We start from the raw sequence: 14,141 nt of genomic DNA, 5'->3' as shown, positions 1-14,141 counted from the left end.
GCAATTCTCTGCATTGTGATTGGCTCAAAAATCTACTTCTGCTCTGGAGCTGTCGGTCAAGTCTAACCGAGTGCGGCAGAAGCTTCAAGTCAACAAGATGAAGACGCTGCTGGTCTTTCTCGTCCTCTTACTCCGTTGTGGCGACGCCGCGGCAGACGGTAAATGTAGCTAGCGACCTGAAAGCAACACTCGAGTACAACTATCTTAACAAGAAATACCTTTGATAGAAACTTAAATCAAGCTTTTAGAGTTTAACTTTCGGTTTCTGACACTTGCTGTTTTCAAGTATCAAAAATCATTTTCCAGTCTGAAATGTACGGAAGTATTGGACGTATTTTTTAAAATGAGTGGTTATTTTGATTAATTCCCCCGAGGTGCGCATTAGTTTAAGTTTTGCATGTTGCTTTTTTTGTTTGTTTTTTTTTTTAATCAATGATTATTTTGATTGATTTTAATGTTTTCTCTCCCCCAGGGTATGCATGAGTTAATTTTTTACGTGTTGGCTCCTGAGCGAAGTTACGCGGCCAGGAGACGAATAGGCGGATATAAAAACTTCCAGTGTGCGTATTAATAATTAAGAAGAAATACAAATTTAAAGGGGCAGTTTGTAAAAACGGACAACTTTTTTTTTCTTAAAATGTTCATTAATTTTATATTTTGCACTTTATAAAGTAGGAAAGTTATTTTTATTTATTTTTGGTCACACTGCATCAATTGAATGGTACGGAGCCCCCCCCCCCCAAGTCACAAGTGCCCATTTCGTCAATCGCGATCGACCGGGAGATCGCGGCCTGGTCCCAAGTCGATCCGAAGGGGTGTAGAGGAGAAAAAAAACTAAACCATTTGTGTGTCTTTGTGCACGTTAATAATATATTTTTTGTGTTAATGTCTACTGCACCCTAACCATCCTGTCTCATTTTCATAAAAAAGAATTTAAAAAAAATAAAATATAGCCGCTAAATCTTTAACCTGCGTCACCGGAAGTTGTTAGCGCTCAGCAGTCTGCAATTGCAGCTTGCGACCAGAACTGTTGCGCTATATCTTTTCTCATTATTCTCATTCAGTTTGTTTCATGTACAATTTACCGAGGGCACGGGCAAAGAATAGGAATGTAGAGGGCCCAGGGAAGCACTTTAAACAGTACGTGTGAGCTACAATAGTTAACAGGCTGCAAAGGTTCGTCGCATGCCTCCGTTGTCAGGCTGTCGCTCATCATGGCACGCGTGTGTACGTGCATGCGTGTGCGCGGTAACGGGTCTATCGCGGGAGGTTGGTTGATCGAAAAGTCTATCTTCGTTCCAAAAAGTTTGGGCACCCCTGCCAAGGGGACATAGATTAAGAAAAAAAACTTCGCATTCGCTTGCAAAGTTTGCGAGATATCGCAATCTTTTTTTTATTTGTAAGGGGACGCTTTTTTTTTTATGCGCGATTTGGTACTTCCGGGTCAGCTCGGCTAATGTCAGCTTCACTCTCATGCACGGCTGATTGAGAGACGGACTCTACTTTGGGGAAGGAGGGACTCATGGATGAGAATCAACAACAGATTTCACGTCTTTGTATTTCAAGCCAATTATCCAAGTAAAATTCAATGAAACTCGGCAAACAAGTGAAAACATGCCATGTTTGTTGTTTTCAGTTACCAGGACGATGACCTGAAGTACATCGACGCCATTAAAAAAAAAAAACAAAGTTTGCGATATCCTGCAATCTTTGCGAGGGAATTGCAAAGATGTTGTTTTTCCTTCTATGTCCCCTGAGGGCTCCACAGAATGGCCATTATCTGTAGTGCTTGGCTTGGCCACAGGCAGATAGACCGAACTGCCTAAACGCCTCTTATCTCATCAGTATATCATGAATATTACTTGTTCTTCCCCTCAGATAAAGAAGATGACTGAGGCTTGTTCCTTTGTCCCCATGTTGGCTATTTCTGTTCATTTCTGTCCCTCACCCCAACCCTTGCTAAAAGGATTATAGAACACTAGCTGGTTCGCCACCCTGCGGGCGGCTCATCAGCTAGTTCCTGCGGAAGGCTGGTAAGATGGGCCTTCGGCCCACAAAAGTGTTGTTGCTTGGTTCAACTTTTTGTTCATCTTCATTGCTTATCGCGAAAATAAAGAGATGTTTAGCTCTACTAAATAACTAACAATTTCATTGCAATGCTTGTGGGTAGACAACATTTTTTCGCTAAGATGCCCGCGCGATCGTAGTGAGCCACTGCCTGAGCGGCGCAGTGGCGGCGCGCAGCGGCGCGGTGAAGTAGGTACGTTTTGAAAAGGGACAGACGGAAGGACAGACCGCGTGCGGGACGACGCGCAATATATATATAGGTTACAGGAGACGCGAGTTTGCATGTTCTCCCCGGGCCTGCGTGGGTTTTCTCCGGGTGCTCCGGTTTCCTCCCACATTCCAAAAACATTCATGGGAGGCTGATTGGACGCTCTAAATTGTCCCTATGTGTGAGTGTGAGCGTGGATGGTTGTTCGTCTCTGTGTGCCCTGCGATTGGCTGACAACCGACTCAGGGTGTCCCCCGCCTACTGCCCGAAGACAGCTGGGATAGGCTCCAGCACCCCCCGCGACCCTTGTGAGTATCAAGCGCTTCGGAAGATGAATGAATGAATGAATGAATACAGGAGACGCTAATTATGAGCATAAACCTAACGGACTGAAAGTCTAAACTATGTAGTGGTTTCACATACACAAGGTATGATTCATATTTATTTGTTGCTTAAACTTCAATTGCGAGTGGAACAGCTTGAAGCCTCTTTTTGAAACAACTGTTGACCATTTCCCACAAAGCGGTGATTATCGAGTTGAGTTGTTTCACCGTCACTATATGGCGCTCGTATCTCAAGAAATAGTCATAAGTTGAGTGACTCATATCTCAAGGGCACCGATGAAAGACGAATATAAACATTTTAGGTGGGGGTCAATTACTTGTGCTTTTTCGCTGTTGGTGGCAGGGCTTGCGGGGGAAACGATAAAGTTTATCCAAATGTATCGCTGCCTAAGCGCTTGAAAAGACAATTTTTGATGGGTCACTTCTTCTCAGTCATCCACACAGACATCCAAATGACTGGCTGCTCTGAGACGGAAGGAGCAGCGTACTTCTCTCTGGACGACGAGGACATATGGGTTGCCGATTTCACCGCCAACAGGGTTGTGGATACACAGCCCAGCTTTGTGGATCACGTCACCTATGGCAAAGATACGTTTCAGTGGGCAATGCAGAATCTAATCATATGCAGAAGAAACCTCAACGTAACTCAGAAAGCATTGAAGGATCAGCCACTAGAATCTGGTACTGCAACGCCACCAACCCGAGTGTGTGAGAGAACGTGTGTGACAGACACAGTGAGACACAGAAATATGGAAACAATACAATACAATACATGCTGATTTATATAGCACAAAGATATTGACACCGAACCACACAATCTAAGACAGGGGTGTCCAAACTTTTTGCCAAGGGGGCCAGATTTTATGCGGTAAAATGTCGGGGGGCCGACCTTGGCTGACATTCTTTACATTGAACAACAATATTGTTCAACAAATTTTAGTAAGCCAGTCTGTTTCACATTTCCATTTTTATTTTAATTTCAACAATCTTAAGAATTTCTTTTGGTTCATTTGAAACAGGTATATCACACGCACCTGCTTATTCACTTGACTTTTTCTTAAACAGAAGTCTCCTGAGTGCAAATTGATTGATTTGAAACATAAAATGTATCACCATGACTTTTCAATAGTCACAAAACCTTTGACTCGAACAACAGGGAAATGAACAAGCAATACACATATCCACAACTGCAAGGATCATTTGAAATATGACATATCAGTCAATATAAACACGGAGTGATGTCTTGTTAACTCGTGAGTGATGTCTCGTAGAGTGCTACTGCCCTCTAGTGCCAAAATGCTATTACTCATTTAGTGAATGCTATTACTCATTTAGCCACTAGAGGGAAGCAGTACTCTATGAAACATCACTCACCAGTCTACGAGACCTCAGTCAATGCAACACGTGTTCAATTGCGCCCAACCTGCGGGCCAGACGGCACTGATTTTATGACGGGGGCCGAGGGCCGGATGAAATTCGACCGCGGGCCAAATCCGGCCCGCGGTCGAATTTTGGACATGGCTGATATAAGACGTATATTGGCACAAACAAACATAAAAAGACACGCATGGACAGACAAATATTGTGACACACAAACATGAACACAAAGTTGAGCGCATGGAGAAATACTCACACGCACACAAAATATTGGGTGCCGACACACATGCATTTGTCTTTTCAGATCCTCCCTCCCATCCCATCGTCTACCCGAAAGACAATGTGGCTCTCGGAGAGAAGAACTCACTTGTATGCCACGTGAGCGGCTTCTTTCCGGCGCCTGTCAAAGTTCACTGGACCAAGAATGGAGAGCGAGTGGCGGGCGCAGTGAGCCGCGCCACCAGCGCCTTTCCCGATAAGGATGGCTCCTTCCACCAGACCTTCCAACTGGATTTCACTCCCGCGCAAGACGACATCTACTCGTGCGTGGTGGAACATCCGGCCCTGGAGCGTCCACGCAACAGCTTCTGGAGTGAGTGAGCATCGCAAGCGAGCGCTCGGCGTGCAAAATTTTCCAGCTTAGAGCTTTTCCATGGGAAGCAACAGCAATGTAAGAAATCACAATCATCTTTCCCCATTGAAATGAACGCAATGCCATTAATTCGTGCCAGCCATCCCCTCAAAAAAAACCCACACAAATTCTTGTCCCCTGTATTTCAATGAGGGGGGGGGGGAATCACTTTATAATAGTGTACGTGATTTAAAAAATTGTTGACAAAATTGTAAACAAATGAGTTGCCACTGTTATTTCTTTCTGGTTTACCTGCATTGGTCACCTCGGTTGGGACTAAAAAGACATGTCCATTGAGTTGTTTCATTCTCTCAGTTCACCACTGCGGCATTAATATTTCACTCTATGCAGATGATAAATAACATGACTGTGGGTACCGTTATATCTTGAAGGGCGCTTATAAATAAAATGTATTATTATTATTATTATTATTATCGGCCCAGTAGTCCAGTGGTTAGCACTTCGGCTTCACAGTGCAGAGGTACCGGGTTCGATTCCAGCTCCGGCCTCCCTGTGTGGAGTTTGCATGTTCTCCCCGGGCCTGCGTGGGTTTTCTCCGGGTGCTCCGGTTTCCTCCCACATTCCAAAAACATGCGTGGCAGGCTGATTGAACGCTCTAAATTGTCCCTAGGTGTGAGTGTGAGTGCGAATGGTTGTTCGTCTCTGTGTGTCCTGCGATTGGCTGGCAACCGATTCAGGGTGTCCCCCGCCTACTGCCCGAAGGCAGCTGGGATAGGCTCCAGCACCCCCCGCGACCCTAGTGAGGATCAAGCGGCTCGGAAGATGAATGAATGATTATTATTATTATTATATCTGTCGAGATGTGTTGCTGGATCATTTGTGTTAAATCTGTTAGTATTACAGCACCATAACATAAATGCTCATTTATTTTAGCATTCAGCTATTTTCCATGTGTGTGGGTTATGTAAAAAGCAAATGGTACTACTTTGCATTTGTGTCATTCTGAGGTTTATGTTAAAAAAAAAACATTGTGGGTTTTTTTGTTTTTTCCTATGGGGACTGGAACGTACAATTGCATTCCCATTAATTTCAGCAGGCCTCTTCAAGCCTTAATGCTAATGCTAACCGCAACTTACCGTTTCCAGCGGTGAAGGTGAACCAGCCGGGTATCGGAGCCACCGTCTTCTGTGCACTGGGGCTGACTGTGGGACTTGTGGGCGTGGCCACCGGAACCTTCTTCCTCATCAAAGGAAACAAATGCAACTGATTGTCTGACGCCCATTATGTCTTCACTTTTTTTTGTCCTGATTGAATAAAAAATAGTATGTGTATTACAGAATATGGATGAATTTTTAAACAACAAAATGTACAACCAAACATTATGATTAGGGTTGGGCCAGTACCGACAGCAGATATCGGTAACAGTCTGATATTGGCCTTATTTTAAGGTATTGGGTACTTGTGGAGGCTGCCTATATCAACTGCTGTACTAATACCTAAGGCAAAACAAATCTGGCATTGAGTAAGTCCTCCTCAGTAGTAGATGGCGCTATACTGTGATGAATATTATCTGTGAAACAAGGAAATGTATTTGTTCACATAATTTTGTCATGGTATTAAATTAATTTTATTTTAATTTTTTTTAAATATAAAAACAGAGGTACTGATACTGTATCGGCGAGTACTCAGAATGAATATTGTACTCATATAGTCATCCCTCGGTTTTCGACCGTAATCTGTTCCAGACGGCTGCTCAAAAAACGGATTTGTTCTAAATCTGAAACTATTTCATGAGCTCATGATTAGGGGCTAATATACTATGCAGAAATAACACAAAAATAAAATCAGTCAGATTTGTGTAAATCACAACAAACACGTCTGCTCACAATGAACATCACACAAGGAAGCGTCACTTCCTCATGTAAGGAAGCCCACTGGAGTCGAGTGGCGTATTCGGGATTGCTCAATTTGGTCAAAAACTGATTTTCGGTCGTAATCTGAAGTGTAAAAAGTTCTCGAAATTTCTGGTCGAAATCCGATTTGGTCGATAACAGAGACGTTCCTAAAACGAGTTTTGATTGGACTGACAAAAAGTGGTATTGGACATTTCTAATTACAAAGACACAAATTCACGATCTTAACGCTAAGATAACAAAAATATTAGCATTGATACCGTAAAACCTCAAAACATATACTGTATTGCAAAAAAAAAAAACTTGCAGTACTGCGGGGGCACAAAGGACGAACCAACAATTATCTGAGGTTCACTGTACATATTGTAATATCTGTTGCTTGTATTTTGTGTGATGTCATAGGGAGGGGAGGAGCCAGGTTGGGAGAATACTGGCTCCGGTAGTGAGTCTGAGTGAGGAGCGCATGGGCGTGAGTTGTGGCTAACAGCAACTCCTTTGAATGCGCGTGTTTATTACTTATTTTGTTGATTAAAAATGGTGAATAGTGTCAGCGACTGCGAGCATCCTTCTCTCCGCTACTGACGGGCATTACAATATTCTTGTGATTCCAATGCTTGTTTGCCAATTTATTTTTATTTTTTGCATCTTGTAGATGGCAAATTAAAAAGATAGTCCTCTCTGGGGGTTTTTTTGTACTTATGTATCCAATTCAATTACTCTTCCGAATGTACAGGGTTTTTATCACACTGCCCAAAGGTGAACGTGTGGTGTGGGATCATGTGCAATCGAATAATAGGTCCATTTTCTTCAATGAGACATCCATTTCTGCAAATGTTTACCTTGACCTTTTAACTGAATATGTGGCACCACAACTGAATGACTTTCAACCAACCATTATATTTCAGCAAGATGGTGCACCACCGCATTGGGGGCTGCATGTTCATGGGTTCCTCAATCAAACATTTCCAGACCGGTGGATTGAAAGGGATAGGTCAGTTCTTTGGCCGCCTTGTTCACCAGATATCACTCCCTTGGACTTCTTTCTATGGGGCTATGTCAAAGATATCATGTATCGAACAAAGGGACAGTACTGACCTAAAGCAAAGGATTACAGATGCCATTGCCACAATTGATGAGGCGAAGATGGCAAGAAATCGAGGACCGTCTTGATGTGCTTTGTGCAACTAATGGTACCCATACCTGTCAACTCGTACGGTTTAGCCATAGTTCATACAGATTTTGTGGTGAATCTTGCATATACGGCCGTATCGCACAAATCATACGGATTCAGAATTTTTTTTTTTTCACCTACTCCAAAGGATTTGGAGTTGGTGAAAAAAAGTAACACAGGAATAAGACTCTGAACACAGTAGAATGATGATTAGACATTAACCAGACTTTGTATTATGAAGATCTACAATAAATATCATTGAAAATTTCGTGGGGTTTTTTTTCTGCCGTTATTTTGACATATACAATGCTTTGGTATGTTATAAGGATTTTTTTGCTCTTTATAAGGATTTTTTTGGTAGTTTATACAGATTGGCGCTCCGAAACGTGGACAGGTATGGGTAGCCATGTAGAAGTGTATTAAAAGAGGTTAAAATAAACTTTAATAAACGTTGAATACAATTAGAACAAATCTGAATCAAATATCTAATGAATTGTATTTGTAATAAATTTTTGCGATGGTAAAGACACTTTATGGACACCCTCTATTTAGGGGATTCAGGTTACCGGTAGACTGGATCCTGTGAGCGGCGACTAGTTTGTGCTCAGGTTGGCGAACTCGTTTGCCTGGCAACAACTGACGCAGGTCATGTGACCGGGGGCTAACTTTTATGAAGAGTCAATTCCTCATTCAAGCACAGTTCATTTTTCTGGACTTCAAGATATGGCTACGTTTGCTCGGGTCGCCTGCCTCCTTTTCCTCAACTTCTACGTGACAGGTACGTGCATTTCCATACAACTACATGCACTATACGCATCAGTGCTTTTGAGATTGCTCACCGCTCCAACCGTCGGGAGTGACAAGAGTTCACAAAGTAGCAAAACACGCGACTCTATGTTGGCCGCACAGCACTTTTGTAAAATCACCCTCTCACCGTAATACGAAAGAAGTGGGATTGAAACGTTTTTAATTTTTCAAATTGCGACAACGCATTCAGTATTGTACACACAAAAATGCTGAATATATATAATCGGCAGAAATTTTTCAGATCGTGCATCACGCACGCACGCAATGTACAGTATATAACCGTAGAGTGAAATAATTTGTTTTGGCAGATGGCTACCTGATGCATATGGACACTGTCTGCGTGTTCAACTCGAGTCACCCGAATGACATCGAGTACTTGCAGATTTACAACTACAACAAACTGAAGATTGTCAGCTTCAGCAGCACTTTGGATAGGTTCGTCGGCTACACCGAGTTTGGCGTCAAGCAGGCTACCTACTTCAACAACGACAAAGACATCATCGCCGACATGAGAGCCAAAAAGGAACGCATTTGTTTAACCAATATTGCGATTGACTACGAAACTGCACTCACCAAGTCAGGTACAAAAACATGATAATCAGCCGCTGAAGAGAAGCACAAAACGTGCGTGTCTGTAATAACATACATGGCGTCTGGAAAGTATTTGCAGCTCTTATGTTACAGTCGCCTTTCTCAAATGAAAATGGATTCAATTCATTTCTGCACGCAAACGAATCCATCATGACAACACGACGATACGAGAACAAATCACATTCGGCGGGTCGACGAGTTCTCAACATTTTTACAACGCGTACAATTTAGCTCTCCAAGTGGCACCATTATAATAATGAAAAAGGTTATAGTTTATGTTATTGTAAGACACTTTAACACGATGTAGTTTGAATATCACACTGATTATATGTTACTTTAATTACGATTTATTTAAAATGATGTATATATAAATTCATTCATTCATTCATTCATTCATTCATTCATTCATTCATTCATTCATTGTTTTCGGTTAAATCCCAAAACATGGGGCGAGATTTAAATAATAATAATAATAATAATTATGGGGCAGCCCGGTAGTCCAGTGGTTAGCACGTGGGCTTCACAGTGCAGAGGTACCGGGTTCGATTCCAGCTCCGGCCTCCCTGTGTGGAGTTTGCATGTTCTCCCCGGGCCTGCGTGGGTTTTCTCCGGGTGCTCCGGTTTCCTCCCACATTCCAAAAACATGCATGGCAGGCTGATTGAACACTCTGAATTGTCCCTGGGTGTGAGTGTGAGTGCGAATGGTTGTTCGTCTCTGTGTGCCCTGCGATTGGCTGGCAACCGATTCAGGGTGTCCCCCGCCTACTGCCCGAAGACAGCTGGGATAGGCTCCAGCACCCCCGCGACCCTAGTGAGGATCAAGCGGCTCGGAAGATGAATGAATATAAATAACAAGTTTAATTTAAAAAATGACATCTGCTAGTATAAGCGGGTTAGCGGGATCCTGCAGACTATTACCACACCTGAACAATCACTGGATGAGATAATCCAGACAAGGCCCTGACGAATATGGATATTTTGAGTCTGGTAGAATAAAATTGTTATCATTAATTAATCTGGTGAATAATTAAATCTATAATAGGGATAAAATAACCATCCCTTAAAAATAACTTTTTTTTTTTATCCCTTAACACTTAGAATACAGATATGAACTACCGGGAGAATATTTCACTCTGCATAATACGCGGCGATGGATGAGTCGTATTTTTCATGCACTTTTTATTTGCTGTGTATCTTATTTTGAAGGCACGTGTAAACATTACCATAGCGACCAGAGTGTGTTGCGGCCAGATCGGACGTCCCTTTGTGTCACGATTCGTGATTATTATTATATTAAGAAAATACCACAGGTTTTCATGAATGTCATATCATATTATTTTGTTGTAGTCAGCCGGACATAAGTGCCGGTCCCTGAAAATATTGTGACATTAAACCGGTCCTTGGGACAAAAAAAAAAGGTTGGGGACCGCTGCTTTAGTATTTGACTTTTGTTCTGAGCAAAAATAAATAAACTGAATCGATTTGGGGGTGCGGCTGTCACAAAAGAAAGTGTGGAAAAATCGAAGTGCTGCAAATACTTTCGAGCAACGCCGTTCATCTGAAAGTCAGGCGCTTTTACTTGCGTGACCCGTTGCAGTCAAGCCTTACATCAGACTTCACTCGGAGTCTCCTCCGGAGGGCTCCCACTCCGCCATGCTGGTGTGCATCGTCTACGACTTCTACCCCAAGCAGATCCGCGTCACCTGGCTGAGGGACGGCGAGGAAGCCACGGGCGAGGTGACCTCCACCGACGAGATGCCCGACGGCGACTGGTACTACCAGGTCCACTCTCACCTGGTCTACACGCCAAAGTGAGTCCACTCGCCGTCGCACCGTGACGTAGGCGGCCATGAAAACCAAGTAACGGTTGGCATTTGTTTCCAAGGTCCGGAGAGAAGATCACCTGTGTGGTGGAACACGCCAGCCTTGAGAAACCTCTGCATGTGGACTGGGGTAATGCTCGTCTGGCTCAACCGCCTCGCTCTCACCTGTTCCCTATCAACCCCGCAGTCTCAGTTGAAAGAAGTAATTCTGTGGTATCAGGATTATTAGTGGTTCAAGGGCTCCCTCTAGTGGCCGCTGCCTAACTACAACTCAGTTGTATAATTTTTTCCCCCCATCTTGACATGTAGTATGTATTAATTTAATCATTCATTCATTCATCTTCCGAGCCGCTTGATCCTCACTAGGGTCGCGGGGGGTGCTGGAGCCTATCCCAGCTGTCTTCGGGCAGTAGGCGGGGGACACCCTGAATCGGTTGCCAGCCAATCGCAGGGCACACAGAAACGAACAACCATTAATTAATTTTTTTTTAAAAATCAACCTGCATTATGTTACAGCTACTTTTGGTTAAATAAATTCAGTTCGTTTCTAATGTTACAACTGATATGTAATTTTCTCTTGAAAGATTTTGACTTTTTATTTTGGTAAAACTACATAATTTAATCGTAATAATACAACTTTATTTCGCCCCCCAAAATTGAGCTTATGTTGAGGTTTTACACATTAACTTTATGCTCGACGCCTTTATTTCTGTAAAGCGGGGGTCTTCAATCCTGTTCTTTAAGAACCGCTGTCCTGACCGCCTTCCTTTATTCCCCGCCACAACGCACCAGATGATCAGAATTGTTATCCGGCCTCTCCGGACCTTGCTGATTATCCGATCATTTGAATTAGGTGTGTTCAGGTGAAAAACAGGACGGTGGCCCTCGAGGAACAGGATTGAAGACCTCCGCTGTAAAGTTATTGAGTTTTTGCTTGGATCATTCTCATATAGTATACATCTGACATGTAACACTCCAACTTGCTGTTGCTTTGTTTTTCAGTGTTTTCTCTTTTTTAAATATTTTTTGTACTCTGCATTGTAGTCTGGAATAATGCCCCCCCTCCCCGGCCTTCCATTTACATATTGAGTTTACTCCTGTAAACCTGAGGGATGTTTTCTCTCACGGTATCACAACTTTGTTCATTTTGTTTTCAATTTGAAGTTTTGAAAGTCAACTTTAGGGATAAAACATTTCATTTTGATAAACATTTCAGTCTGCCATGCTACTGGATTTAAACGTTGGCTACAATGGCGGTGGCCAGAGCTAAATCTTTTTCCAAGATGCTCCGTGATGTTATGAATTTGAAAAGCACCGCTCGAACATGTCCGAGTCGCTCATCCGTGTCACTGTGGTGTCTCTCTTAACTCACCTGTCTCACTCACCTCCTTGTTTGGTTGTGTTTGTAACTTGGCTCCGGGTAGATCCGTCCCTCCACAAGTCGGAGAAAAACAAGCTGGCCATCGGTGGGGCTGGACTGACTCTGGGTGTGGTCCTTTCCCTGGGAGGCTTCTTGTACTACCGCAAGCAGTGTCGCGGTAAGACTTGTTCCGCGTGTCATGTGATTCTTCTCCTTCTTCTTGACTCTTCTTCTCGAATTCTGGACGCAGGTCGCATTCTGGTTCCCACCGACTGATACGGCTCATGGACCAACCCGCTTGAGCTCTGCCGTATATGATCAAGATTGTACATGTTTCTGCTTGCACTGACTGATCAATGGATTGGATCGGTTGCTCAGCATTTTAGCTTTATGAGACAACTCAGTGGCTGCCGATTTGTCCTGCTTAACTGACTCCGGCTCTCACCCAAAATGATTTGCCTCGCTGCACATGATGACTAGCCTTTTATTATTAAACTAGTCCAAATGACAAATGACATGATCAGACTACGACCAACCAGATCAGGGAAGACTAGTATAGACCAGTACGATCTGGACTAGACTCCAGCAGACCAGACTAAAACAGTGTAGTCAAGTCAACCACATACCGAACAAGACCAGGTTAGATGGACTACTACAACAGGCCACATTAAATTTGACTTGCACAGAACAGACAAATCTACCACATGCTGGACTAGCACAGTCTAGAACAGGGGTAGGCAACTCCGGTCCGAGAGAGCCGCAGTCCTGCTTGTTTTAGAAGTTCCCTCTTCCAACACACCTAATTCGAGGGATCATGGCCGTTATCAGGCTCTTAAAGAGCCTGCTGATGAGCTCTGCGTTTGAATCGGGTGCGTCGGAGGAAGGGGAAACTTTGAAAACAAGCAGGACCGCGGCTCTCTCGGTCCGGAGTTGCCGATCCATGTTCAAGACAAAACAAAGCAAACCCAGATGAGACCACAGGAACGGTACAGGACAGACTACAACTAATGCAACAGCCAACACTATCCTAGTACGGGCCAGATTAGACTAGCATGCAACTCGCCCGCCCAGCAAAGACTACATTTAATCACTCTAGAAAAGATCAGTGAAGAATATAACAGTACAGATCAGCGGACAACCACACCAGACACCGAGACAACGACAGACCACCAGACTAGACCAAAACAGACCCTCACAGCACAAGACTACAATAAATCAAACTAGAAACTTCAGTGAAGAACAAAACAAGATTCGACAAGACTACAACACACTTGACTAGAAGGGTGGTGGAGGACCAGACAAGATTAGATTTGAGAACAGACCAGATGAGATCAGGCTATAACAGTTTGGACCAGACCAGGCTCGATTACTTTATTTGGCTTTTTTTCAATGAATAAACTTAAGTGATTGTGATGTGTTGTCTTTTTTTTGTTTGTGTGTGTGCGTGAGAGAGAAAGACGGTAAAGCGGTTGAGGACTTCAAGACCGGAAGCCAAGAAGTAAGGAAAGCCGTTTGAGCATTTATTCTGATATTAGTACACTCTGTCCTCATTTGTCAAACAAAAATTCCCATCAGGAGAATGAAATGTCAAATAATCAGGAAAAATAGTCACAGCCTCATCCGCCCAACTCATTCTGATTAGCAGGCTGAATTGTTTTTTTAAAAAAAAGTCAAAAAGGAGAGTGCCTTTAGGTCACTTTGCCTGTTGCGGAATTGCAATCCATTCGCACACAGCCATGAGTCAGGAGACTTGGCTGTTTTTTTTTTAAAGCAATTTATTCCAAGATTTCCACAAATTCATTTGCCGATTTTCTTCCCGCCGACGCAGCGGCATGGGAGAAATCATTGGGAAATGTCGGTTGACAGTTGTCGGCTGTTCGTGTTCGCT

At 43.3% G+C, this 14,141-nt stretch overlaps 2 protein-coding genes across 2 annotated transcripts; both read left to right on the top strand.

Moving 5' to 3' along the window:
• Positions 1–8: 8 nt before the first annotated feature.
• LOC127599781 (H-2 class II histocompatibility antigen, A-U alpha chain-like) lies at positions 9–5,910 on the top strand. The gene is made up of 4 exons (XM_052064022.1): positions 9–158; positions 3,052–3,300; positions 4,301–4,588; positions 5,734–5,910. The coding sequence occupies exons 1-4, from the start codon at positions 98–100 to the stop codon at positions 5,853–5,855; spliced, it is 720 nt and encodes a 239-aa protein (XP_051919982.1). The 5' UTR covers positions 9–97; the 3' UTR covers positions 5,856–5,910.
• A 2,371-nt stretch (positions 5,911–8,281) lies between these two features.
• Positions 8,282–13,666, top strand: LOC127599774 (rano class II histocompatibility antigen, A beta chain-like). Its single transcript, XM_052064009.1, has 6 exons — positions 8,282–8,450; positions 8,788–9,060; positions 10,668–10,881; positions 10,956–11,023; positions 12,318–12,431; positions 12,504–13,666. Exons 1-6 carry the CDS (start codon positions 8,396–8,398, stop codon positions 12,527–12,529), a joined length of 750 nt encoding a protein of 249 aa, XP_051919969.1. The 5' UTR covers positions 8,282–8,395; the 3' UTR covers positions 12,530–13,666.
• The last annotated feature ends 475 nt before the right edge of the window (positions 13,667–14,141 follow it).

This window comes from Hippocampus zosterae, chromosome 1, assembly GCF_025434085.1.
Source record: "Hippocampus zosterae strain Florida chromosome 1, ASM2543408v3, whole genome shotgun sequence".
In the NCBI taxonomy this organism is placed as follows: domain Eukaryota; kingdom Metazoa; phylum Chordata; class Actinopteri; order Syngnathiformes; family Syngnathidae; genus Hippocampus; species Hippocampus zosterae.
Note: the sequence above shows the minus strand (reverse complement) of the source record. Positions and strands in the feature narration are given on the sequence as shown.